Source organism: Sphaeramia orbicularis, chromosome 13 (assembly GCF_902148855.1).
Source record: "Sphaeramia orbicularis chromosome 13, fSphaOr1.1, whole genome shotgun sequence".
In the NCBI taxonomy this organism is placed as follows: Eukaryota; Metazoa; Chordata; class Actinopteri; order Kurtiformes; family Apogonidae; genus Sphaeramia; species Sphaeramia orbicularis.
In genome coordinates, this window is record NC_043969.1 from 50,064,621 (window position 1) to 50,089,973 (window position 25,353).

The 25,353-nt window shown below is 37.6% G+C and overlaps 2 protein-coding genes and 1 pseudogene across 2 annotated transcripts; all 3 read left to right on the forward strand.

The window, feature by feature from the left end:
* Positions 1 to 451: 451 nt before the first annotated feature.
* Positions 452 to 1,724, forward strand: LOC115431754 (olfactory receptor 11A1-like). The gene has a single exon (XM_030152400.1). The coding sequence runs from the start codon at positions 476 to 478 to the stop codon at positions 1,448 to 1,450; it is 975 nt and encodes a 324-aa protein (XP_030008260.1). The 5' UTR covers positions 452 to 475; the 3' UTR covers positions 1,451 to 1,724.
* Positions 1,725 to 8,148: 6,424 nt separating this feature from the next.
* On the forward strand, positions 8,149 to 9,200 carry LOC115431765 (olfactory receptor 11A1-like; annotated as a pseudogene).
* Positions 9,201 to 20,523: 11,323 nt separating this feature from the next.
* LOC115431757 (olfactory receptor 10A6-like) lies at positions 20,524 to 21,549 on the forward strand. Its single transcript, XM_030152404.1, has one exon. It carries the CDS (start codon positions 20,593 to 20,595, stop codon positions 21,547 to 21,549), a length of 957 nt encoding a protein of 318 aa, XP_030008264.1. The 5' UTR covers positions 20,524 to 20,592.
* Positions 21,550 to 25,353: the final 3,804 nt, after the last annotated feature.

Consider the following 25,353-nt stretch of genomic DNA (forward strand, 5'->3'; position numbering starts at 1 on the left):
TTTTTCATATTTTTTATCTTATATTCAAATCAATCCCAGACAGGACTCTGCTGCTTTAGTCTCCATGTTTCCAGGTAGAGTGGGGACCAGAAGACGACTGGAAACCACAAGTGAACACAAGTGACGGACCAAAAAGTGTCGTATGGTGCCACTAGGTAAAATTGCTGGAGTGAAATAAATCAATTTTATATCAGTCCAACATTGACAAAGACGAAAATGAAGGGAATTTTATCCATAATTTTTATCCGTTTTAGTTAGTTTTGTAAACACACAATACAGTTTCAGTTAGTTCATTTTTTTCTTTTAATTATAGTTTTGATTTATTTCATTTAATGAAAATATTTTTAAAATTTTAGTTTTTGTCATTTCGTTAGTTTTCATTAACGATAATAACCTTGGTTCAAACGTGTGAATTCTGCTGATTTTCCCTTTAAGAGTTTTTCCGCTTTCACCAGAACCGTGCACATGTGCACAGATGACGAGTGAACCTCCTCACATCATCATGACTAATTCAACCGTGTCTTATTTCATTCTCGGGGCTTATTTGTCTGTTGGAAACGTGCGATACTTCTTTTTCGTGGTAGCCGTGTTACTTTACGTTCTAATTTTCTTGTTCAATGTTCTGCTGATCGTGGTTATCTGTGTGAACAGGAGCTTACATGAGCCCATGTACCTGTTTCTGTGCAGTCTGTTTGTGAATGAACTCTACGGGAGTACGGGGCTGTTTCCGTTTCTGCTCCTTCACATCCTCAGGGACGTTCACACCGTTTCTGTTTCCATGTGTTTCCTGCAGATTTTCTGTCTTTACACGTACGCACATGTGGAATTCTGTAATTTGGCTCTGATGTCATATGACCGCTACCTGGCCATCTGTCACCCTCTGCAGTATCACACTCGCATGACTCCCAACAAAGCCTTCCTCTTCATCATCCTCGTGTGGTTTTACTCTTTTGTTAAATTCATAATTACTTTGTCGTTAAACGTGCGTCTGACTCTGTGTAGAAACGTCATCGACAGTGTTTATTGTCATAATTACTTAGTGGCTAAACTGGCTTGTTCCGGAAACGGTGTGAATAATATTTACGGCCTCTTCGGCGTGGTTCTCACTACTTTAGTCCCTCTGGTTCTCATCCTTTTCTCCTACGCTAAAATCCTGCGTGCGTGCGCGGGCGGCTGTCGCCTGAGCCGACACAAAGCCGTGGGTACCTGCACGCCTCACCTGGTGTCGCTGCTCAACTTCTTCTTCGGCTGCTGCTTCGAAATCCTTCAGAGCAGGTTCGATATGAGTTGGGTTCCCGGCGGGTTGAGGATCGTCTCGTCTCTGTATTTTCTGGTCATTCAGCCGCTGTTGAACCCGCTCGTGTACGGACTGCAGATGTCCAACATACGGGACAGCTGCAAACACCTGCTGTGTCCCAAAGCGTCCACACCACCAACACACGCCATGTGAACAGAGGGTCGCACGTTTCCATTTGGATTCAGTTAAACCGGCTGTGACATAAACCACAGTGAGCGGGTGATGTTGACGCTCACATTCATTCATTCATTTATTCATCTGTTCATTCATTCATTCATTTTGTCTTTATGTGACTTTTACTCCACGTTGCCTTGTTCATAACCAACATGTGTTTCAGAATTTATCTCATTTGAAGATTTATCAACAGATTCTGTATCTGATATGAATCTAGATTCAACCATGAACAACATAAAGTCTGTCTAAAGTAACTGGTAATATTCTATTACTCTAGTTGTGTGTTACAGTTGCTCCCCCCCCACCCCCGTTCCCCCCAATTGAATGTGAGGTTTGAACATTGAATTAAAAATGTCTGACTTCCTGTTGGGTTGAGGTCATGTGAACCACCAGATTTTTATTTTTTTTTTTTTTTTCAGCCTAACAGCCCATTCATGGAGGTCAGGGGTGTCAAACTGCTTTTAGTTCAGGGGCCACATACAGTCCAATATGATCTCAACTGGGCCGGACCAGTCCAATAATAACCTATAAATAATGTCAACTCCAAACTTTTCTCTATGTTTTGAGTGAAAAATGTAAAATTACATTATGAAACTGTTTACATCTATAAACTATCCTTTCAAAAATGTGAATAACATGAACAACCATAAAAAAAGCAGAAATTTCTTTCAAAAAGTAGGTGAATTTTTAACACTATTATGCTTCAGCTTCTCATTTCCACATGTGCATTACAACTTACAGATCACAGTGGATCTACAAATACACAAAACATTTAATAACAGACAGATTATCGTTAAAATTACGCTGTCTTCTCTTAAGACATTTAAGGTTGTTCATATTTGTTCAGATTATTCATATTGTTTGTGAAATGATAGTTTGTAAATGTAAACATTTTCACTTAATTGAACTTTTTTACACTAAAACACAGGTGTCAAACATGCGGCCCGGGGGCCAAATCCAGCCCACCAAAGGGTCCAGTCTGGCCCTTGAGATGAATTTGTGAAATGCAAAAATTACACTAAGATATTAACGATCCTTTTAGTTCAGGTTCCACATTCAGACCAATTCAATCTCAAGTGGGTCAAATCGGTAAAATACTATCATAATAACATATAAACAATGACAACTTCAAATTTTTCTCTTTGTAAATGTAAATATTTTCATGTATTTACACTAAAACAAAGTATAATTTTGCAAAAAATGTGAATAACCTGAACAAATATGAACAACCTGAAATGTCTTAAGAGAAATAAGGACAATTTTAACAAGATTCTGCCTGTTATTAAATGTTTCATGTGTTTGTAGATCCACTGTGATCTGTAAGGTATAAAGTGCATGTGTAAATGATAAACTCAGGCAGAATATTGTTAAAATTTCACTAATTTTTTCAGTTTGTTCATGTTATTCACATCTTTTGAAAGGATAGTTTGTAGATGTAAACCTTTTCATTAATGTAAATTTACTTTTTTTGCTCTTAAACACAGAGAAAAGTTTGGTGTTGACATTATTTATATATTATTATGTTAGTATTTTAGTGGTTCGGCCCACTGCAGATCAAATTTAGCTGAATGTGGAACTGAACTAAAATGAGTTTGACAGCCCTGCACTAAAACAATCCAATCCAACTTTATTTGTAAAGCACTTTAAAACAACTGCAGTGGACCAAAGTGCTGTACAGAAGAGTAAATAAAACCCAAATAAAAGAATAAAATACAAGAATAGATTAAAAAGCCATATAATTATAAACAACAAAATAAATAATAAAAAATAAACATAAAATAATGTATATAATAATATAAAAAATAATAACATAAAAAAATAAATAAAATAGATAAATAAGAACAATAAACCACTACCAAATAAAACAATAGAATAAAGATAGTACCTTCAAACATCTCACATGGTTTCAAAAGCCAAGGAGAAAAGATGGGTTTGAAGAAGGGATTTAAAAACAGACAGAGGAGGCCTGTCTGATACGCAGAGGCACGCTCACCCCTGAACTGGTGCGTACAAAGACAGACTTTGGACGTGGTGCCCTGGACTAATCCGATTTCAACATTGTTGATCGTTAATATCTTCAGTGTAATTTTTGTCTGTCACAGATTCATCCCACAGGCCAGACTGGACCTTTTAGTGGGCTGGTTTTGGCCCACAGGCCGCATGTTTGACCCCTGTGATGTAGGTGAAACGGGCTGTGATCCATGCTCCTTAGGGGGCGCTACCCTCCAGTCCCCCCTTCCTCTGATTGGTCTGGATGGACCACGTCACGCTGCTCCTGGAAAAACCTCCATGTAAACTCCATCCAGCCTGTAGTTCAGTTGTAGCGGCTGAGGGTTCCAGTCTGTGTTCTTTCAACCCAATCACTGCCATTTTTCTTTGAATGGATTCCCACTGTGCTTCGTCCAAACTGCCGCCTGCAGTGTGTTGGACTGTTTGTCCACATTTCTACGACGACGTGGATGAGATGATGCCTGTTAACTAGAATTTACCTCGTCCTCTGCTGAGGTTGTGTCGTTGAACCAACAGGACCATGATAAACCAAACAGATTTCTCATATTTCTATCTGACTGCTTATTTCGATAGTGGACTTTTAAAGTACCTGTACTTCCTGATCCTGTTAAGTCTGTACCTGCTGATCATTGCCACCAATGTGTTTCTGATTGTGCTTATCTGTGTGAACAGGAGCCTCCATGAACCCATGTACCTGTTTCTGTGCAGTCTGTTTGTGAATGAACTCTCTGGGAGTACGGCGCTGTATCCATTCCTTCTGTTTCAGATCCTCACAGACGTTCACACTGTTTCAGTTTCACTGTGTTTCTTGTAGCTTTACTGTGTTCACACTTATGCAGTTGTTCAGTTTCCAGTTTAGCCGTCATGTCGTACGACCGATACTTGGCCATCTGTTGTCCTTTACATTATAACGCTCAAATGACGCCTCAGAAGGTTCTCCTCCTCATTCTTCTGTCATGGTTGTTCTCATCCATTGCCACTATTCTCCTCGTATCATTATCAGCTCCTTTACGTCTGTGTGGAAACATTATTCATAAAGTCTACTGTATTAATTACTCAATCGTTAAACTGGCCTGTTCTGACATCAGAGTCAATAACATGTATGCACTCGTCTACACTGGCATGACCACTGTTGCTCCTGTCATGTTAGTCGTCTACACCTACATGAGGATCCTTAAAGTGTGTTTTTCTGGATCTAAACAGACCAGACATAAAGCCGTCAGTACCTGTACACCTCACCTGGCTTCAATTTTAAACTATACTTTTGGGGTTTTCTTTGAGATCATCCAGAGCAGGTTGAATATGGACAATGTACCGAATGTTTTACAAATTATTTTATCATTTTATTTAATCATTTGTCAGCCGTTCTTTAACCCTTTAGCTTATGGACTGAAACTGTCGAAAATCCAAAACTATATAAAGAATAATTTGGGGGTAAAATGGAAGTAAGTCGTCACTCCAAAACACAGAAAACCTAAAAGAATAAATGTTTGATTGTTTCTTGGGCTTTTTGTTGATCATGAATCATCTTTAATGCAATTTCATCAGCAGGCTCATTAATACTCATGTGTTCGTTTTAGGTGTTGATTCAACGTTTTGACCTGACAACTCTTTTTCCTTTCATCACAATGAAGCTGTGTTTGTTAGATAATAAGGTACAACGAACCTCCCAGCAGAGGGAATAGAGATGTGGAGAAACAAAAAGTCTAAGGCTTTGTGTCCTTTCTGTCCCTACCTGTCCCACTGTCATAGACGTACTCAGAAACAGTCGGATCCATCTTCTGGTTCCATATATTGATCTTGTCCAACTCTCTAAACCTCCAGATGTTGAACTCAGCTCCATTTACCATCACCTTCAAGCACCAATATTTACTAAAATCCCATCAAAGCTCTGATGCACTTGGATCCACTTCTATACCATTTATCCAACTATATAATGCATGTTCTGTTTCTGTCAGATTGACGTTGCAGCACAGGAGGGCATTTGTGCAGGTTTTCCTCAGCCTTCACAGGCCTGATCGCCGCCACACTCACCGAATGAATACAAGCATCACCTGACTATCTACTAGGCACAATTTTACGTCCGTATTCAAATGTTGTGAGGTATTCTGGGCGATTTTAGCCTCTCGTTACTTTGAATTCTTCATCCCTGTCGCCATACTCCATTTTCAGAGGTGGTTCTGCTGCCGTTCATGACATTTCTACTGCTAGCAGACGATGCTACAGTGTGAAGGCTGCAGTTCACTACCGCTGTGTGAATGTAATCATGTTTGACAGACCAAACAAATACATGCTCTTCCCTTCATGCCTCACATGTTGGCTCCAATTATTACCTGCACAATGCAGGATTAAGTGGTAGTTTACAAACGGATAGTGGTGGCAGACAAGTTCTACTTATCATGCTATCATACAGTGGCACCACAGGTACAATGCCACTAGTACATATAATACTGAATTTGTGCCTTTAATCCATCTCCAGCTTCATAGAATTAGCAGACATGACCTTTGACCTGAACTCATTTGAATATCATGGTGGAAAATCCAGTCGAATCATTCGGTTGGACTTTTCAAATCTAACAGAACATTCTGGTCCACCTTGGAGATTCTATTGGTGTAAATCTGTTCAACACACTATATTTATCCGTCAAATCTATCAGCTGTAGAATCTATGAGGAGGGACAGATGTTCAATATAAAGGACAACTGAGAAGGCTGAACACTGATCCATTCCATGTAGACGTGAATGGACCATCCAACTGATCACCTAAACATGTCTGATTTACTCCTGTTTGTTGGATTAGTGTCTTTAATGGAACTTCTTTCCAGTCGAGTCGATCATGTCCCTCTGAATCCAACAGAGTTCAGACTTAGTTTTACAGACATGATCAGGATAAAGGATCCATTTGGAGATGATGGATCTGACTGTTTTACTGCAGGAACTGAGTCATGCATCAGTGAACATGGACCAAAAGGATTTCAGAGACAGAATAGTGCATTTGACTGAGACACACACCCATTTATTTAATACATACAAACACACAGGAGACCAGAACGTGTCCTTTAGTCCAACAGAAAACTGAATCAAAACTAAACAGAATGTCAGGTAAAATCAGATGCTTTTGGATTTTCCTCCAGTGTTAATTGTTCACGATGAACAAAAATAAAAGGTCTTTGCACATTGTGAATATTTAATAAACAATGGTTTTGTAAATCATATGTCGTTCTATCTCTCTTCCAACCTTTGTCAGCGTCAGTAAATCGAGGCTTTAACTCATAAAAACTCAGACTAAACACTGGCAGATGTAGAATGTTTGACATGAAGTGGTAAGAAGTCTAGTCAGGGTGGCAGTTTATGAAACCCCCTGGATCTAAATGGAGTCAGCAAAAGATCCACTGAAACACTGGGAAACTATACATTGTATTATTATCCATTCGAAGAAAACAAAGACAGCACTTACTCTGCGAAAAAGGCCCCTACAAAAATAAGAAAATTAAACTCATTATTGGGTTAAAAGGTCTTGTTTCAATTAAAATTATTTGCCAGTACAGTAAAAAAATGGCACTTATCAAATTTTTTTTAAATAAGAAAATATTATGTAAGGATTATAGAATGCTTTTGCTATTTTAAGCAGAACATACTTATTTCAAGTCTTCATAGTAACATTTTTTAGTGCCCCATGGAAGGTCCTGAGAAATGTATGTACCCAGGAATCTGAAGTCACTGACCCTGTGTACGGTGTCCCTTTGGATTGGGGGGGGGGCTTTGTAAAGCACTTTGGGCTCCATGAAGGTGGAGACAATGTGCTGTAGAAGTTGAGTTCATTTAAAACTGATCAAGTGGACAGATGTAGCCTTTTCGGTACTGATGTATTTTGGGTCGAGGATCAGACAGGTTTTTCAAATGACAATGGGCTTACAGGTGGCCTGCGGACGAGTCCGTTCACAGCTGAAAATGGGGGGGGTGAGCGGTGGATCTGGATCAACGGACATAGCAGGAGAACCAGGTCCAGCTGTGATCACACACTAACAAAGTTGGTCTGGTTCTTACTGTGGCCCGGTTCCACTCCACCGATCCCCAGTTAGACCTGGCCTGTTAATGACCCCCCTTCACTGTAACACTGTGACAGACTGTGCAGACTCCGATCAGACAGACTGGAGTTATTGCTGTCACTAAACCGTCATGTTCAGTCCTGTATAAAAGGCTCTGGTCCACGTCCATGTCAAGACTACAACAAGAGGACCATTCAATTTTTTCCTAATCTGTGTGTTACACCAGTAAACTTAGCTCAGCTCCCATTATCTACTATACTGCCTCTAGAACCCATGGATTCCCACAGGTCAATGCACTAGTTCATTATAAATGTACTTTAACTTTAATTTTGTGTTAAAACGTCACCTGAGGAAACTGGCTTCACCTGAGACCTAATGTTATGTGAGGCCTTTGGATAAACCAGAGAATGGTATAATATTAAGGACATTAAAGTTGGGGGGGGGGGGGGGGGGGGGGGCAACAGCAGGGTAACATAGTAGTAGTAGTAGTAGTAGTAGTAGTAACATTCTACAGATGTTTTGTGTTTGATGTTTTGATGATTTAGTTCCATGTCAGTCAGACCAACAGCTGGACTTTTTCTACCAGATGTATTCTATGTGTAATTGAACTGAGTTATGACTGTTTCACAGACTAAGAGAAGGACGATGGGAAACTCCACACATTTGACACATTTCATTCTGTCTGCTTACTTTGACACCGGGCATCTCAAATATCTATATTTTGTGATTGTTTTGTTGTTGTATGTTCTAATGCTTGTGTCCAATGTTCTGCTGATTGTGGTTATCTGTGTGAACAGAAGCTTACATGAACCTATGTACCTTTTTCTGTGCAGTCTGTTTGTTAATGAACTGTATGGTAGTACAGGGATGTTTCCATCTCTACTCATTCACATACTCACAGACATTCACACTGTTTCTACTCCACTTTGTTTCCTGCAGATTTACTGTATATACAGTTATGTAATTATTGAATATTTAACCTTAGCCGTCATGTCATATGACTGATACTTTGCCATCTGTCATCCTCTACAATATAACACACATATGACCAGAAAAAAAGATTTCTATGATGGTTATTGTACCATGGTTTTATAGTTTTCTATATGTTTCTGTCATGATTTCTGTTACTTTGTCTTTACATCTGTGTGGAAACATTATTAACAAAGTCTACTGTGATAATTACTCAGCTGTTAAGTTGGCCTGTTCTGACACTACGGCAGTTAATATTTATTCACTAAGTTTCGGTTTTATCATCATTTCAGTTCCATCTTTTTTAATCCTCTACTTGTACATGAGGATCCTTAAAGTGTGTTTTTCTGGATCTAAACAGACCAGACATAAAGCTGTCAGTACCTGTACACCTCACCTGGCTTCACTCATAAACTTTAGTTTTGGGTGTTGTTTTGAGGTAATAACCAGCAGATTTAATATGAACCATGTTCCCAACATACTGAGAGTCTTTCTATCACTATATTTTCCAGTATGTCAACCACTGTTTAACCCTTTAACGTACGGTCTGAACATCTCAAATATCAGAATCTGTTGTCGAAAGTTGCTTTTTGCTCAAATGTAGAACAGCAGTAGTTTTACACATGTGTATCTGTAAATATTTTTAACCCATACAGTATATGTATGTCTGTACATCCTTTCAGATGTTTCATATTTTAAACATAGAATTAAAGTTCTGAAGTGGTGAATGTTTTTTTTTCCTACTTCTAATGATCAATTACTGCGACAAATAAAAATGTACATGTAGCCCTGTGGAGAAATAAATGGTTAAGACAGAAGAAAGCAGTGACATATTACAAAGGTTTACATCAAAGTCTAACAGTATGTTTTATGTGATGAAAAATGTTATTGGTTTATTAATATTACTTGGTCTAAATAATAGTTTTAGATCCAATATGTATTCTATTTCCTTTGACTGTACTCTTGTCGCGTTCCATGTGGTTCATTCTCATTGGTCACTTGTTGTAGTCCATCAAAATAGTCAATGGTGATTGGCTGATGTGATGTGAAGGGTATGTACTTGTACGTTGAGGTGAACGGACAGAGGAGAGAAAGGACCCGAATTCGCGAGGACGGAGGAAAGACAAGTGAGGGAGAAGATGGACAGGCGGAGTGTTCCGGATTTTACACCTGACAAGTGGGTCACGGATCCGATCAATCCATTTGAAAACTCTTAGAGCTACGAGAGACAACTGTGTTGGAACCAGAGCCAGAGGGTTGACCGTAGGAACGGGACATGCGCACAGGGAGCCGTAGACGACGAAGCTCGCGCCGCAGAAGGCTAATGCTAGGCTAGCGGTTCACTGCATCACTGTCAGTCAACCGGACTGTGGTTTCCACGCACTCAGTGTTTTTCAGAGGTATATTTCGACGCACTCAATGTTTTTCCAGGACTCAAAAGGCCTGCAGCGGATTTTTGTTCGTGAGTAAAACTGTCAGAGTTGTGAAGTTCTACTAAATGTGAGTGTGCGTGCGCGCGTTGGGTCCACCATCACCGCCATTTTCTCTGTGTCTAGTTAAGCTAATCCGCATGTGGTCGAAGTTCCGTTTTGTGATAAACTATTGTATGTGTGTAAATTATCCAAGGGTATATTTCAGTTAAGATGAGAGATAATTTGCATCGGATTTAAATTGGGGTTGAAATTGAAAAACTATTTTGTATTGTTATATTGTCCAAAATGTTGTGTCTGGTTGTTTATATATATTTTTAAGAAGACCAAAAATAGTTATTTTTGCTGAATCATTAAACATATTAAATCGAAGGCTTTTATGTTTTACCTAAAAGTTGAACATCTCTCTGGGTCTCTTTATTTTAAATTAAGACTTATTGGTAATACATAGGCTATATATTTACGTTTCATTTTTTGGAATTATCCACTAAACTGGTACACCTTCGTGGTGTCTACCTAAATTCAAATGAACTCCACAGCACCCTCCATTGTCATTATAAAGAGTGGTGAACAGGTGTTCTATACATTTGATGGTAATAGAATAGAACAGGCCATAATGTCACTACACAGGTTGTTCAATGAAATTGCAGGTGATCTCTGCCAGCGACTGAACAATACGACTAAAAACAACACAATAAAATACAGACATATATTAAACCAATATATTAAATCGTGTACAATATAAATGTAAACACGCAGCAAAAGGTAAATCTCAAAAAACACAATTAATTTCGGTGAATGAACTACTGCCCTAGTTTCATTTTCTTTAAACCACCTTGGTACTATAAATCTCTGGATATCTCGACAAAAAGCTGCATGTTCTAGAGATATCTTGACCAACGGTGGCTCTGGACTACTCCATTTAGGCTTCCTCCAGTGGGGGGTCACGTAATTTAAATTAACTCACTAGTTATGTGTCAGATGGAAGGACCAAACCAGGAGAAAGGAAGAATTCACCAAAAACAAGGGTTGAGGTTTTAAAAAGTTAAGACAAAGCTTGATTAATTGCTTCAGGCAAAAATAGAAAAAGTTACAAAAAAGAAAGAGGTCAGTTATCAATTAGTCTAGCATCAAACACACTATTCGTCTCTTTTAAGAAGGTTCTTTGATACATTTTATAATCTTTTGTGGCTCTTAAAAGACTTCCCATCGTTATTCCCATATTTAGTTACATTTATTCCACATGCACAGTATGATTGGTTAAAACAATTGTTGGAGACAAGCACGTCACCAACATGTGTCAAATCACTCCATGTAGGTTAATTCCAGGAAAAACCATATTTGTAAAGTCACCTTAGTTTAACAAGCGCCCTGGACACCTGTCAATCAAACCTTGGTTTGACATTTGCTCCAAAATCTAGCTTACACTGCATAGTAGAGATCAACCGATATGGGTTTTTCAGGGCCAATACCAATTATTAGTAGTTAGAGGGGGCCGATAACCAACATATTTGGAGCCGATATTCATTTGCAGTAAAAGTGTAAAAACTGTCGTAAAAAATTTTGAATATTGCAAACACTGAACTTCGTTTGAATGCCTGAAGCATGTTTATTTAATCAAACAAAGAGAAAATTATACAGGGGTTTTTCTAGAAAAAATTAGTAAGAGGGAGCACAGGTAGGTGAAGGAGCGAAGCGACTAAGCCGGGGGGTGGGGTGGGGGTGGTTGTGTTCCCTTTTGAAAAATTGAGGTAAAAATGGAACATTCTGAGGCTATCTGAGAGGGATATTGCAGGGCTCAAAATTTACTTTTTGACCTAGGAGCACTGTGCTCCTAACCCTGAAAAATTAGGAGCACAGGCTAAAATCTAGGCGCACCACTATTATATAAAAAATTTGGAGAACAAGTAAAACTCTTGGCCATACCAAGTAATATTCCTATATGTATTTAAGCAATGTTAACAACCTAGAATAAAGTATTTGAATAGAGTATGAAAGAAAAAGCTTACATTGACACAGCTGCAAAACAATTGTCAATGTGTGGTAGGGCTGCTCGATTATAGAAAAAAAAAATAATCACGATTATTTTAGCAATAATTGAAATCACGATTATTAAAAACGATTATTTGTTAACCTTAAAGTTGTTTATTTTTTTCTTGCAAAACAATGTAAAATATACTCTTTAAACATAAATAAAACTTTTAACCACTAAAGCAAAGCATTTTCACTTTTGTACGAAACAAAAAAATCTTTGAAATCAAATAAGTGTACTGTAAATTCAAGTATGTTTCCTTTTGTAAACAAATAGTGCACTGTAATTAAACTGCTATAGACTTGCCATAGAACTGTAGCAATAAAAAAAAAAAAAAAAACCTCACCTAAAGTGCAAATTATAAATTCAAGTATGTTCAATGTAGTATGAAACATAGTAAATTCAGTGGCGTGCTGTGAGGTTTCAGTTAAGGCCTTCTGTATACAACAGCCATCTACAGGGTGTCCTATAAGTCTCCATACACAGGGGACATACAGGGGTTGGACAAAATAATGGAAACACCTAACATTGTGGCATCATAGAAGGTGTTTCCATTATTTTGTCCAACCCCTGTAATACATATGGTTCTAACATTTATTTCTTTATATTTCTTCTTTATAGTTCTTCAGCATTGGAGGACACGCATTGAAATGTGTTCCCAACAAATGGCAGTCATACAGAGCATATTATATAAATAAAAATGGTTTATGTCAAGAAACGTTTATTTTTCCTATGTATGCAGACTTCTGGGACACCCTGTAGAATACGCACGTTAGGGTTATACAGGTTAGGGTTAGGTTAATACGGGAGTTGCAGCGTAAAGAGATTCGGAGACTGAAGATTGCATTGCGGACGAAGTTGTTTTTATGCGTTTTAGTTTTTCATAAGATAAAGAATATGATAAAGGTGGCGGTGGTTAAACTTTAGATGGTTACAAAGGTTTGTTGTGTTACCAGTAGGTGCGGACACAACAACGAAACACTTTTTGCACGTGATGTGTTTTTGCTCTTCGTCTTCTTCATCAAACCCAAAGTGATTCCATACAATTGAATCTGACTTGCCTTTTTTGTTTACCAAGCACTTCTGCTGTGATTCTCCTGCCATTTGTCCAGACCGCTAGGTACAACTGTCCTCTTGGGGTGGACCTGCCGGCTAGCAGGCAGCTGTAGCTTAGAGGGGGGCGGGGCAGAGCAGCTCATGGGAGCTTGCGTGCGCGTGAATTAAAACAACTCAAAATTAATAATCGTTTTTTCTCGATTACATAATTTTTGTAATCGTTGCGTCTAATAATCGAAATCGTAATTGAATTTCGATTAATTGCACAGCCCTAATGTGTGGTATATACTTTAGTTGGTTCTTGGAGAAGAAAGACGAATCACACCATTATTTGTAACAACCAACTTTTGAGGAAGAAACTTTTGACGAATCATGTACACGTCTGGATACCGCTTGTTGTTTATTCATTAGCCCCTCGATTCGGTGGTTACGGTCAGCTGATCGTGTAGCAAGTTGATTCGCGCAACATGATCATCTGACTTGCAGGATACATTACGTCATGGGAAAATACTTGGAACAACGCCAGCGCTACTAACCGGGTTTGGCAGGAGATTGTTTCAAACGTCGGTGGAGTTATTTGATCCCTTTATTTATGCTGCCTGCGTACGCGAGGGGGCGGGGACTAGATTTTCCGCTTCAGTCAGCGGGGCGTGGAGCTTGTTTATTTTCAGCTGACGAGTTACTTCTGCAGCCATTATTCTAGGCGCACGTATTAATTTTCGCTCATTTTTTTAATTGGCGCACCGTGCGATCGTAATCTCAAAAACAGTCGCACTACCGAAATTCTCAGGCGCATGCGACCGTAATTCAGTCGCAGTCACGAGCCCTGTATTGTAACTCTAGTGGCCCTCCTGCAATTTTTTCAAGCAACCAATTAGGGCTGCAGCAATTTAATATTTTAGTATTCGAGTATTCTGCTTAAAGAGCAATTATAAATACACAAGAGGAAATAAGGTATTTCACTTAATGAAGGACCAATTGGTTTCCTTTTTATTTATTTATTTTTTTTGATAACTAACAGTTTTATTTGTTACATTCATATTGTGCATACGCAACAAAATTTATTTTCTTGACTAGAAACATTTTCAGAGAGGCAATTGCAAATACAAATAAAAATGAATAAAATTTAATTACTTTCAACTTAGTGTTTCTAGTAAGTATCAAACATATAAGGCATTAATAAAAAAAAAAAAAAAAAAGGCATAAACTTTGCCTTTTTGATGTGCAACTCAACTTTGGCAGTTGTAAGTTTCAGAATTTACAATTTAGATTTAACAGGAATGTGTTGTGGCATAAAAGAGACAAGAACATTTGAACGGGAACTGTGAACGAGTCCATGCATGAACAATTTGACACATTTCCTGCTATATTCAGGAGAATCAAGGAAATGCCCCCCCCCCCCTTATCTGTCTGTCTCATAACCTATAACCCCCCCACACGCACGCACGCATCCAGTTAATTGATGATTCGTTTCATTTTAGCAGTAGTAGTAGTTGGATTTTGCCAAAATTCGGCCATGACAAGGTAAGAGAAAGCTTTCACCAACCCGTGCACCATTTTGGCCGTGCTTTAGGGAAATTAACCGTGCAAATCACAGATCGCTGCCTATATCTATGCTTGTGAAAATCGTAATGAACTAGACACACATTCGACAGTTCCATAATGAACACAAACCTAGCCCTCCACAGGGCTAACGTTATGTTAGTAAGGTATATTGACGTTAATCTCATTGATTTGCTCTAAGTTAATTCTATTTTATCTCGGGTCCATTCTGGGTGTTTTATGAGAGGATGCTACATCGGAGATGTGATGTTGTTGTGTGGAAGGGCCGTGTGACAACGGACACATGACACAGTGTTAACTTGCTGTTCAGTCTGAAATGCTTCCACACTAACGACATTTTCTGTCTTTTTTATTGTTTTTTTTGTCTTTCATCATCATTGCTGCATTGACTGGCCTTTCTATGCTTGTCTCTTCTATCTTCCCGCTGCTTTATCCGAACACTTCCGCGTCCTCTGTCATCTTCCTTTGCGTGAGGAACATAAGCGCGTTGTGACACATTAAATAGTCCGTGCGAAATGCCGTGCTTTGAGCTTTACAATTAAATAAGCGATTCCTCGAGGCAGAGAATATTCCTCGATCATTTTTTGTAATCGAGGTACTCAAATTACTCGAGGAATCGTTTCACCCCTACAGCCAATCGAAGAGAAACTTATTCTTCTGTTAGAAGTGTAATTATGTTGTAAATTTCAGTAATGGGGCACCAGCTGAAAGTATGAGGGCGCAGTGCTTCTGTTCCCCGGTTCAGAAAAACCTCTGATAATAGCTCCAGAAGTGCATGGATTTCCTTGACTCAGAAGCATCTCTTATAAAGTTGAATAAAAGCTTAAATAAATAGCTCCCTGAAAATTTTCCACAGTAAATAAAGTAAAATTTAAATGTAACTATAATGACTTATTTGTGTTTTAAGTTCAAACGCAACAAAAATACAGGGAGTTAACAAGCTCAGCAGCAACTCTTGTAAACTCTTGGGCCACATGCTGACATGCTCAACTCATCCTGCTTCATTAATTACAGCATTTGGGAAGCCTAAAGTTGATTTCATTATTAAATTCTATATTTTACCGTGCGATAGCAGGGACCCTGTCATTCAAAACTATGTTGCCACATTATTAATGATTAATATGACAAAAGCTACATAAAAAGTATAATAATTGCTGTTAGTGCAATTAAACTCCTGACAGAACACAAACAGCCTTTAGGGCTTTAATAAGCACACACAGTATTCAGAATGTTCCACCATGTTCAGATAAATCACTTCTGAATTTTACTCTCTCTCATCTTCACTTTAATTTTCAGATCATAGGACTAGAAAGCTCACAGCAACATTAGTAGTTGTGAGTTGTAGAGTTCTTCATATGACTTCAACGCAAACACACACTATTCTCCACATTACATACATTTTCCCCCATTACTAATACATAGTCTGCAGAGCATTTAGAGCCAGATTGACCAACTAGTGTTCTGGTAAAAGCCAATCAGCCTCCACCTTAGCGTGCTTCCCTAAAACAAGTGAACTGAGTTTTTTACGCGCTCTGTCTTAATCACAAACACATTCTTTTCTATCACAGACTGTTTCCATCTCCATATTATCAGCAGTGTAATTCACAGACATGTCGGGAGGTAATATGAGTTAGCAGAGCTACCGCTAATGTTTACTCCGGTCTTACATTATTCTGCTGCTCACTGTAACGTTAGTAGTAGTTGTGAGATGTAGAGCACAGGGATGTTTAGTACAATTTTGGAAGAGTTTTCTGCGTTTACCTTCGACATGTGTTTTCTCTCCAGAGCTTCTCACATTAGAAAACTTTCCCTCTCCGCGGTGTGTACCCCTTCCGCATCAAAATCCGATGTGGAAGGGGTACCCCCTGCGTCAAATAGTGCTGCTATGGGGCTCTGACCATGCATCAATTTCTGACGACTTGGAATGAGACTGTGTTGGTGTGTGTGAGGACAGCTTCCGCGTCAACCAATCAGAGGGCGCTCGGTGGATAGTGCTGGAGACAGTAGGCAGGAGAGAAAGAGGTGCGGCTGCATCTGGGTCCAAATAACCCAGTTTAAAATTGATTTCTTGATATCGGTCCATCGGGTTAAAAAAAAAAAGCCGATACCGATATACGTCAAATTTCCAAATATCGGCACCGATGATCAGCCCGGCCGATAATCGGTCGACCTCTACTGCATCATTTAGCCACAAAGAGTTTCAGTAAGTACACTCTTGCTTAACACCTGCGCAATTAGGCTAGCATTTCTTGACCACAAAAAATCCCTAAGTTCATAATCTGGTTTTTCTGCTCAATCCTCTTTACCACAATTACTTTCCAAAGCTGTAAAATAAGATCTTTTTACTAGAATCTGACCTTTTCTCCAAGTTCAACACAGACAGGTGTGAGTTCATCTTAACCACACACCACACATGAATCAAACCTTTCACTGACTGTTCAGTACAAATAAAATAAAGATCCAAATACAGATACAAAATATAAATCAGAATATAACAACTTAGGCTTGCAAAACAACTTATAATATTTCATTTCTTCTTTTCCATTTTGGTTCATGATGTATGATGGTCATCTGACATTTTAGAGCAAGATTTAAAGTCACACATTAAACTTCCATTTAACGCAAGATACGTCTCACATAAATATGTTCAAATTAGAGGTATATTACGAGATAAAATGCCTAAATATATATATATATATATATATATATATATATATATATATATATATATATATATATATATATATATTAGGGCTGCACGATTAATCGATTTTAAATCGAAATCGGATTTTTTAATTAGGACGATTTTTAAAAAAGGGAAATCGTAAAATCGATTTCATCTTTCTTCTGCCTCCGGGCCGCGTGCCCGCGGGCTACCATAGGCTCTTCCTGTGACAGCGGTCTGTCACAGAAGTCCGTGTAATGACCACGGACGTTAAATCTGTTAATGAACCCGCAGTACTTATAGCAATATAAGCCGTGGCTTCACGCACGGATCCCGCAATTGAAATATAGCGAGATGGGGATCACTCATCTTCCGTTGTCCCGGATCCGTACCGTACTGTCTTCTTCCGAACCGGGTCTGGGTCTCGGGGTCAGCAGCCTCAGCAGAGGAGCCCACACAGCCCTGTGCCCACACACATCCCCCAGCTCCACAGATAGAATCCCTCCAGTGTGTCCTGGGTTGGTCTGTTCCACGCACGGATCCCCCAGTTTAAATAGAACCGCATGTGGATCACTCATATTACGTGGTCCACGCACGCACGACTGATGCCTGTCACTGACTTACACTGGTATCACTGCTGTGGGCCCAGGTACCCCAAAAAGGGGAAACAAAAAAAAAAAAAAAAAAAAACCTCATCTTTTTTTTTTAAATAATTAATTTAGTCCTCTTACTTGCCTAATTTTTCATTCACAAATGTAAGTTCTTTAACACAAAACCAAATATTATTTATATTTTGTAAGATGTTGAACTTTATTTAAAGCTGTTGGATAAATGTGGAAACAAAAAGGCTATAAAAAACATAAGTATTTGCTCTGATTTGGACATTTTATTATAGTGTATTCCCCCTGACAAACTTATGTTATTTTCTTGTCGTATACATTGTTTGTGTACTCTACTTCATTTTAAAGATTTAATGAAGAGAAAAAACAAAACAAAACTGTGGGTTCATCACGTGATCCCATCACAGCTTTGAGGTCGGAGCAGTGGCTTGCATTGTGGACTGCTCACGAAAACGACATGCTGACTTCTGTTGTCTTTTCTAGTTATACCCAAAAATCGAAATAGAAATCGAAAATCGAGTTTTTAGAGGAAAAAAATCGGGATTTTTTTTTTGCCAAAATCGTGCAGCCCTAATATATATATATATATATATATATATATATATATATATATATATATATATATATATATATAAGCATTTTACACACACACATATATATATATATATATATATATATATATATATATACATATGACTAAAGTGTAAACATACATGTACCAGTCATCAGGTATGTGTCTCATCAGTGGTTTATTGTCCATCACATTGAGGTTTGGTTTGTGTTTACCATCCGCATGGCCCAGAAGAAGAGGCTGTTGGTAAATCTGGTGGTGTGAGATTTGACTGACCTAAAACGCTGCCCAGAGGGCAGCAGGTCAAACAGGTGATGGACAGGGTGGGTGGGGTCTCCTGTGACGGCCTTACCTTCACTCTGTCGGATAATAATAAGTGGTGTTATTTAAGATGAAATAGACACATTATGGTGGTACTGAATGAGGCGATGTCTGTCCATCACCACTAATATTGCTTCCTGTCTGGACCAGGTCTGGACACGCCTCTCATCTAACCATGCCCCTCACTCAAAAAAAGGCCAGAATCTTTTATAAACACGAAGTTTTGTAAATGCAGAAAGCATTTTGTAAAAGCAAAGAAGGGGTTGTATGAACAACATAGGTTTTATAGGCGCATTTTTAAAAAGAAGTATATATTTTTGGTTTTCACAAACTTCACTTGGACTTACAATATTTCACGTACGTTTATAATGTTATCTGGCCTCATCCTGACACCATATCAGTGTTTTTATGCTACTTTTGACACCGTGAACCATCACATCTTCTTCAGTTCTGGATCTCTTTCTCCGGCCTGTGGACCTCATGTATTTTCTTTGCAGGTGGAATCCTTTACTGTGTTCTATTGATAAAATGAATTCAGAGAGATTCATACAGACACCTCTGATCGGCCTTGAAGTAGAATCAATCACACATTATTAGACACTTCATATGAAACATGATCATAGCAGAGTCTGGGAATATCAATGGAAGTGTAGTAGTTCACAGAGCTGGAAAGAGTTTGGCTGGAAAAGCTTGATTAGATATTTCATTACACCACATCAAAAGTCCAACTATAGAGATAACTCCCCAGTTTGCTGGAGAAAATGTGGTAATACAAATGCAAATCATTGTCATCTCCTCTGGAATTGTTCTGTTATTGAAAATTACTGGAAGGAAATACATAAGGAAACACAAGAAATTATCGGGAGCCACTTATCCTTTGAATGTAAATCTTTATTTTTTGGACTTATACCAGAAGGATGGCCAAAGAGAGACAAATACTTATTTAATATCCTGCTAATAGCAGCCAAAAAAGCCATCACAAGAAAATGGCTTTCATCGGAAAGCCCAACGCTGAGTATGTGGATGGACATTACAGTGGACATATATAAGATGGAGAGACTTACTGCAGAGGTGAACTATAAGAAGGACTTGTTTGTTACGCGGTGGAAGAAATGGATGGAATACATCATGCCACGCAGACCGGACTTTGATATTTGTATTTTTGTATAGAAGATTAGATATAGTAAACGCAATAACTGCAATTCACTCCCTACTTGTTTATGTTCTTTTTGTTTGTTTCATTGTTAGAAAATGGGACATTCAGATTAATATAATGTTGATGACATTTAAAATGAATATCTTTGTCAACATTGATACAGAATGTCAATAAAAAGTGAATTAAAAAAAAAAAAAAAAAGAAACATGATCATAGCTCAGATCTTGGTCCTCATATGAGCGCTGAATGAACACTTGTCCCTTATGACCAAACCTTGTGTTGTTGTTGTGTACATAATGTCATGTGTTGCTGTGTAGGACTCTGGGACATCCCATCAGAGGATGAGGTCATGAGGTCAGTGTGGTGCAGGAGGCGTGTCCTGAGTCCAAGGGTTCAAATCCACATGAAGCAGAGGTTGAGTTCAGTTGGTCTGGACTCCCAGTCCCACTCCAGCAGGTCCAGGTTTAACACTGACACACTGTTCACTCAGTCACACCCAACACTGACACTAACTCAACATTCATCTCTTACAGCTTTATTCGTGGACACTTTGGGCTTTTTCAGCAAACATTCTACAGACGTTTTGTGTTTGATGTTGTGACGCTTTAGTTCCATGTCAGTCAGACCAACAGCTGGACTTTTTCTACCAGATGTATTCTATGTCTAATTGAACTGAGTTATGACTGTTTCACAGACTAAGAGAAGGACGATGGGAAACTCCACACATTTGACACATTTCATTCTGTCTGCTTACTTTGACACCGGGCATCTCAAATATCTATGTTTTGTGATCGTTTTGTTGTTGTATGTTCTAATGCTTGTGTCCAATGTTCTGCTGATTGTGGTTATCTGTGTGAACAGAAGCTTACATGAACCTATGTACCTTTTTCTGTGCAGTCTGTTTGTTAATGAACTGTTTGGTAGTACAGGGATATTCCCATCTCTACTCATTCACATACTCACAGACATTCACACTGTTTCTGTTTCACTTTGTTTCCTGCAGATTTACTGTTTACACTTTTATGGAATAGTTGAATTTTTAACCTTAGCCGTCATGTCATTTGACCGATACTTTGCCATCTGTCATCCTCTACAATATAACACACATATGACCAGAAACAGGATTTCTGTGATGGTTATTATACCGTGGTTTTATGGTTTCCTTGCTTGTGCTGTTATGATTTCTTTAAGTTCGTCTTTACATCTGTGTGGAAACATTATTAACAAAGTCTACTGTGATAATTATCCAGTTGTTAAGTTGGCCTGTTCTGACACTACGGCAGTTAATATTTATGGACTTATTGGCACTTTTAATGCAATTTTTTTACCTTTAGTTTTCATCCTCTACACCTACATAAGGATCCTTAAAGTGTGTTTTTCTGGATCTAAACAGACCAGACATAAAGCGGTCAGTACCTGTACACCTCACTTGGCTTCACTGATAAACTTTACTTTCGGATGTTGTTTTGAAATAATAAGCAGCAGGTTTAATATGAACCATGTTCCCAACATATTGAGAGTATTTCTATCACTATATTTTCCAACAATTCAACCACTGTTTAACCCTTTAATGTACGGTCTGAACATCTCAAATATCAGAATGTGTTGTCGAAAGTTGCTTTTTGCTCAGATGTAGAACAGCAGTAGTTTTACATGTGTATCTGTAAATATATTTAACCTGGGGGATCGTGTAACGCTTTACATTCAGTCAACCCTGAAATTTAAACTATTGCTAACATGACAACAGTTGTCAAAAACATTGTGGAAATTGTCTCTGTGGAAATTATAAATGAAAAAACTAAAAATATTATGATCAGCTGCGTCTATAGAACACCTGGGTCCTGTATAGAGAATTTCTCAAACAAAATAATGGAGTTATTTGACAAAAGCCAGAATGAAACAGTCTTTTTATGTGAAGATTTCAACATTGACATAGAAAACCCAAATGGATTCAACAGAACTGATGAATCTCTAAATTCAATGTACACTCTGAATCTGTACCCAATGGTATTCAAACCTACAAGAATCACAGTTCAAAGTTCAACTGTCATCGATAATATTATCACGAATATAATAGAGGGAAACGTAAAAAGTGGAATCTTGTTGTCTTGTTGTCTCTGTCTCCAGTGGACTGTTTGTCTATATTGTATCTTGGTCCACATGTTGTCTGGGTTCATGTTGGAACTGTATATCATGAGCATTGTAAAAACCGAAGCCAAATTCCTTGTATGTGTTCACATACTTGGCCAATAAAGTTGATTCTGATTCTGATTCTGATTGATAATGGACATAAGCAATCACTTACCTGTATTCACTGTTTATAAAAATCATTATTGTATTATGATAAAATCCCCAGTAAAAATACAAATAAGAGACCAATTCAAAGAAGCCTTGGAGGCACTTAAGGAAGATTTAAGGAAGCAAAATTAGGAGAGTTTCTATGTAAATGATGTTAATGTAGCCTGTGACACATTTATTGCATTATTAATGGAATTGTATAATAAGGAATGTAAAATTAGGAATATTGCCAGGAAGTGTTCCAGCGATAAGCCATAGATGACTAAAGGTCTACGAAATGCCTGCAAGAAAAAAAAGTACTTCTATAGTTGCTATTTGAAATTAAGGACAAAGGAAGCAGAAGATCGATATAAGAAATATGAAAATACATTAGGAGGGATAATTAAAAGACATAAAAAGGAACACTATGGTAACTTATTCAGCAAAAATGAAAATACAAAAGCTACATGGGAAATAATTAATAGTGTAATAAAAATGATAGTTAAACCACCTGTCCCAAGTTATTTTACAAAAGATAAAATAGAAATTTATATAACAAAACTCAAATAGTAAACAAATTTAATAAGTATTTCATTAAAGTAGGCCCAAATCTTGCAGCAAAAATTTCAAAAATAAACAAACATAATGAACATAATACTATAATTATGGATAATGTGGATCGTGTCTTTCTTGACAGGATAAGAGAAGAAGAAATACTGAATAGAGGCAAAAGATCCACTGACTGCAACGACCTGGACATGGTTTTGATAAAGAACAGAACTGAACTAGTAGTCGACCCTTTTACACACACATGCAACCGATCAGTTAAAACAAGTACGTTTCTAGAAAACATGAAAACTGCAAAGGTCATCCCACTGTATAAGAACGGAGACAAACATGTCTTCTCTAATTACAGAATGTGTCATTACTGCCACAGTTTTCAAAAAATTTTAGAAAAACTGTTTGGAACATGATTGGATAAATTCCTTGAAAAACCCAACATCATAAGAATCGGTCAATATGGTTTCTGTTCAAAACACTCTACATCACAGGTGTTTAACATGCACCCCGGAGGCCAAATTTGGACTGCCAAAAGTCCAGTCCGGCCCATGGGATGAATTTATGAAATGCACAAATTACACTGAAGATATCAACAATCAATAGAGTAAAAATCATTTGAATTCAGGTTCCATACAGACACATAGAGACCAATTAGATCTCAATTGGGTCACACCAGAAAAATTACTATCGTAATAACCTATAAATAATGACAACCGCCGATTTTATCTTTGTTTTACTGTAAAAAAGTAAAATTACATGAAAATGTTGAAATAACTACAAATGTGAATAACGTGAACAAATATGAACAATGTGGAATGTCTTGAGAAAAGTAAAAACTATTTTATCAATATTATACCTGTTACTAAATGTTTTGTGTATTTGTAGCTGTAATGTAAGTTGTAATGCACATGTGTAAATGATAAACTGAGGCACAATATTGTTAAAACTGCACTTGTTTTTCTTAAGACATTTCAAGTTGTTCATATTATTCAGATTTCTAAGGAAATGTAGATGTAAACATTATCATAATGTAATTTTACTTTTTTCACTGGTATTATTTTACTGGTTTACTGGTTTCACTGGCTCATTGAGATCATATTGGGGTGAATGTGGAACTGAACTAAAATGAGTTTGACACCTCTGCTCTACATCAATGGGACTCATGGAACTGACTGAAGAAACAGAAACTGCAGTAGTTAAGAAATTACACCTGGGAAGCTTTTTTTTTTTTATATTAGGAAAGCGTTTGATACCATCGATCATAAAATTCTTATCAATAAACTTGAGCAAATATGGAATCAGGGGAGTAGCACAACAATGGATATGAAGTGATCTAGACAAAAGAAAACAATATGTGCAGGTACCGAATGAAGTGTGAGGTACAAGTACATTGAATGTGGAGTGCCGCAAGGATCGGTCCTCGGGCCTAATCTGTTTATTTTGTATATAAATGACTACATCAGTGTATCCAAACTGTTAAAATATATTTTGTTTGCAGATGACACAACTTTGTATTACTCTGGGGAAAACATTACACAGGTTATGGAGGTGGTTAATGAAGAATTCAAAAAATAAAAAGATGGTGTGATATAGATAAATTATCCTTAAATCAAGGAAAAAACTCCTTTTATGATATTTCGTTATAGAAGGAGGGAGGCATATGAAGAATTTAATATAGATGGTTGAGTAATAAATAGAGTGGGGGAAACAAAATTTTTGGGGATCATGCTGGACAAAAACTTAACTTGGAAATCACATATAAATCATACGAGGACAACAATTGCTAAAACTATTTCCATATTACATAGAGTAAAGGATTTATTAAACAATTCTGCTCTATATAGTTTATATAACTCATTAATTGGACCTTATCTGACATAATGTGTGGAGGTTTGGGGAAAGGCTTGTAAAACACATGTGCAACAGATTATCATTCTACAAAAAAAAGCCGTTGGCACAATATTAAGTGGAAAAGGTTACAGAGATACAATAAATCCATTATTTCGACAACTAAGAATATTAAAATTTCAGAGTACAGTATACTACAAATCATGTTCAAAGCAAATAGAGACTCTCTGCCGGTCAATATTCAACATAAATTTGCAAAAAGTAAAAGTCAGTCCTGTCTAAAAGGATTAGACAACTTCAAAAAACCAAGATTCAGGACGAGGACGATGGAAGGTTGGATCTGTGAAAGGAGTCAACCTATGGAACAACTGAAATGATGAAACAAAGGCAAGAAAATCTAACCACATCTTTAATAAGACAATTAAATCCAATATGTTGAGTACATATGACAAAATGGACAGTTTAATTTGGAGATATATATCACTGCTAAGAAATGGAAAGTTTATTTTGATTTGTATATTAATGTTATGAACGGACAAAGTTTATTTTTGTTTTTGATTTGTGCACTATTACTGCTACAGAAAGGACAGAGTTTATTTTAATGTGAAATGCTGATGCAGAATGGACAGTCTATCCTTGGTATGTTCAGCCAGTTTTGTTGTTTTGTGCTCAGTCGAAATTTAGTCTGAAATGTGTCAGATTTTTGAGTTACTTATGGGATCTGACAGAAGAATTTAGGGTAGGTAGAAGGATG

What these genes read in the sequence shown, in the direction of transcription:
- LOC115431754 (XM_030152400.1), top strand. Translation starts at nt 476, where the DNA reads ATGACGAGTGAACCTCCTCACATCATCATGACTAATTCAACCGTGTCT.
- LOC115431757 (XM_030152404.1), top strand. Translation starts at nt 20,593, where the DNA reads ATGACTGTTTCACAGACTAAGAGAAGGACGATGGGAAACTCCACACAT.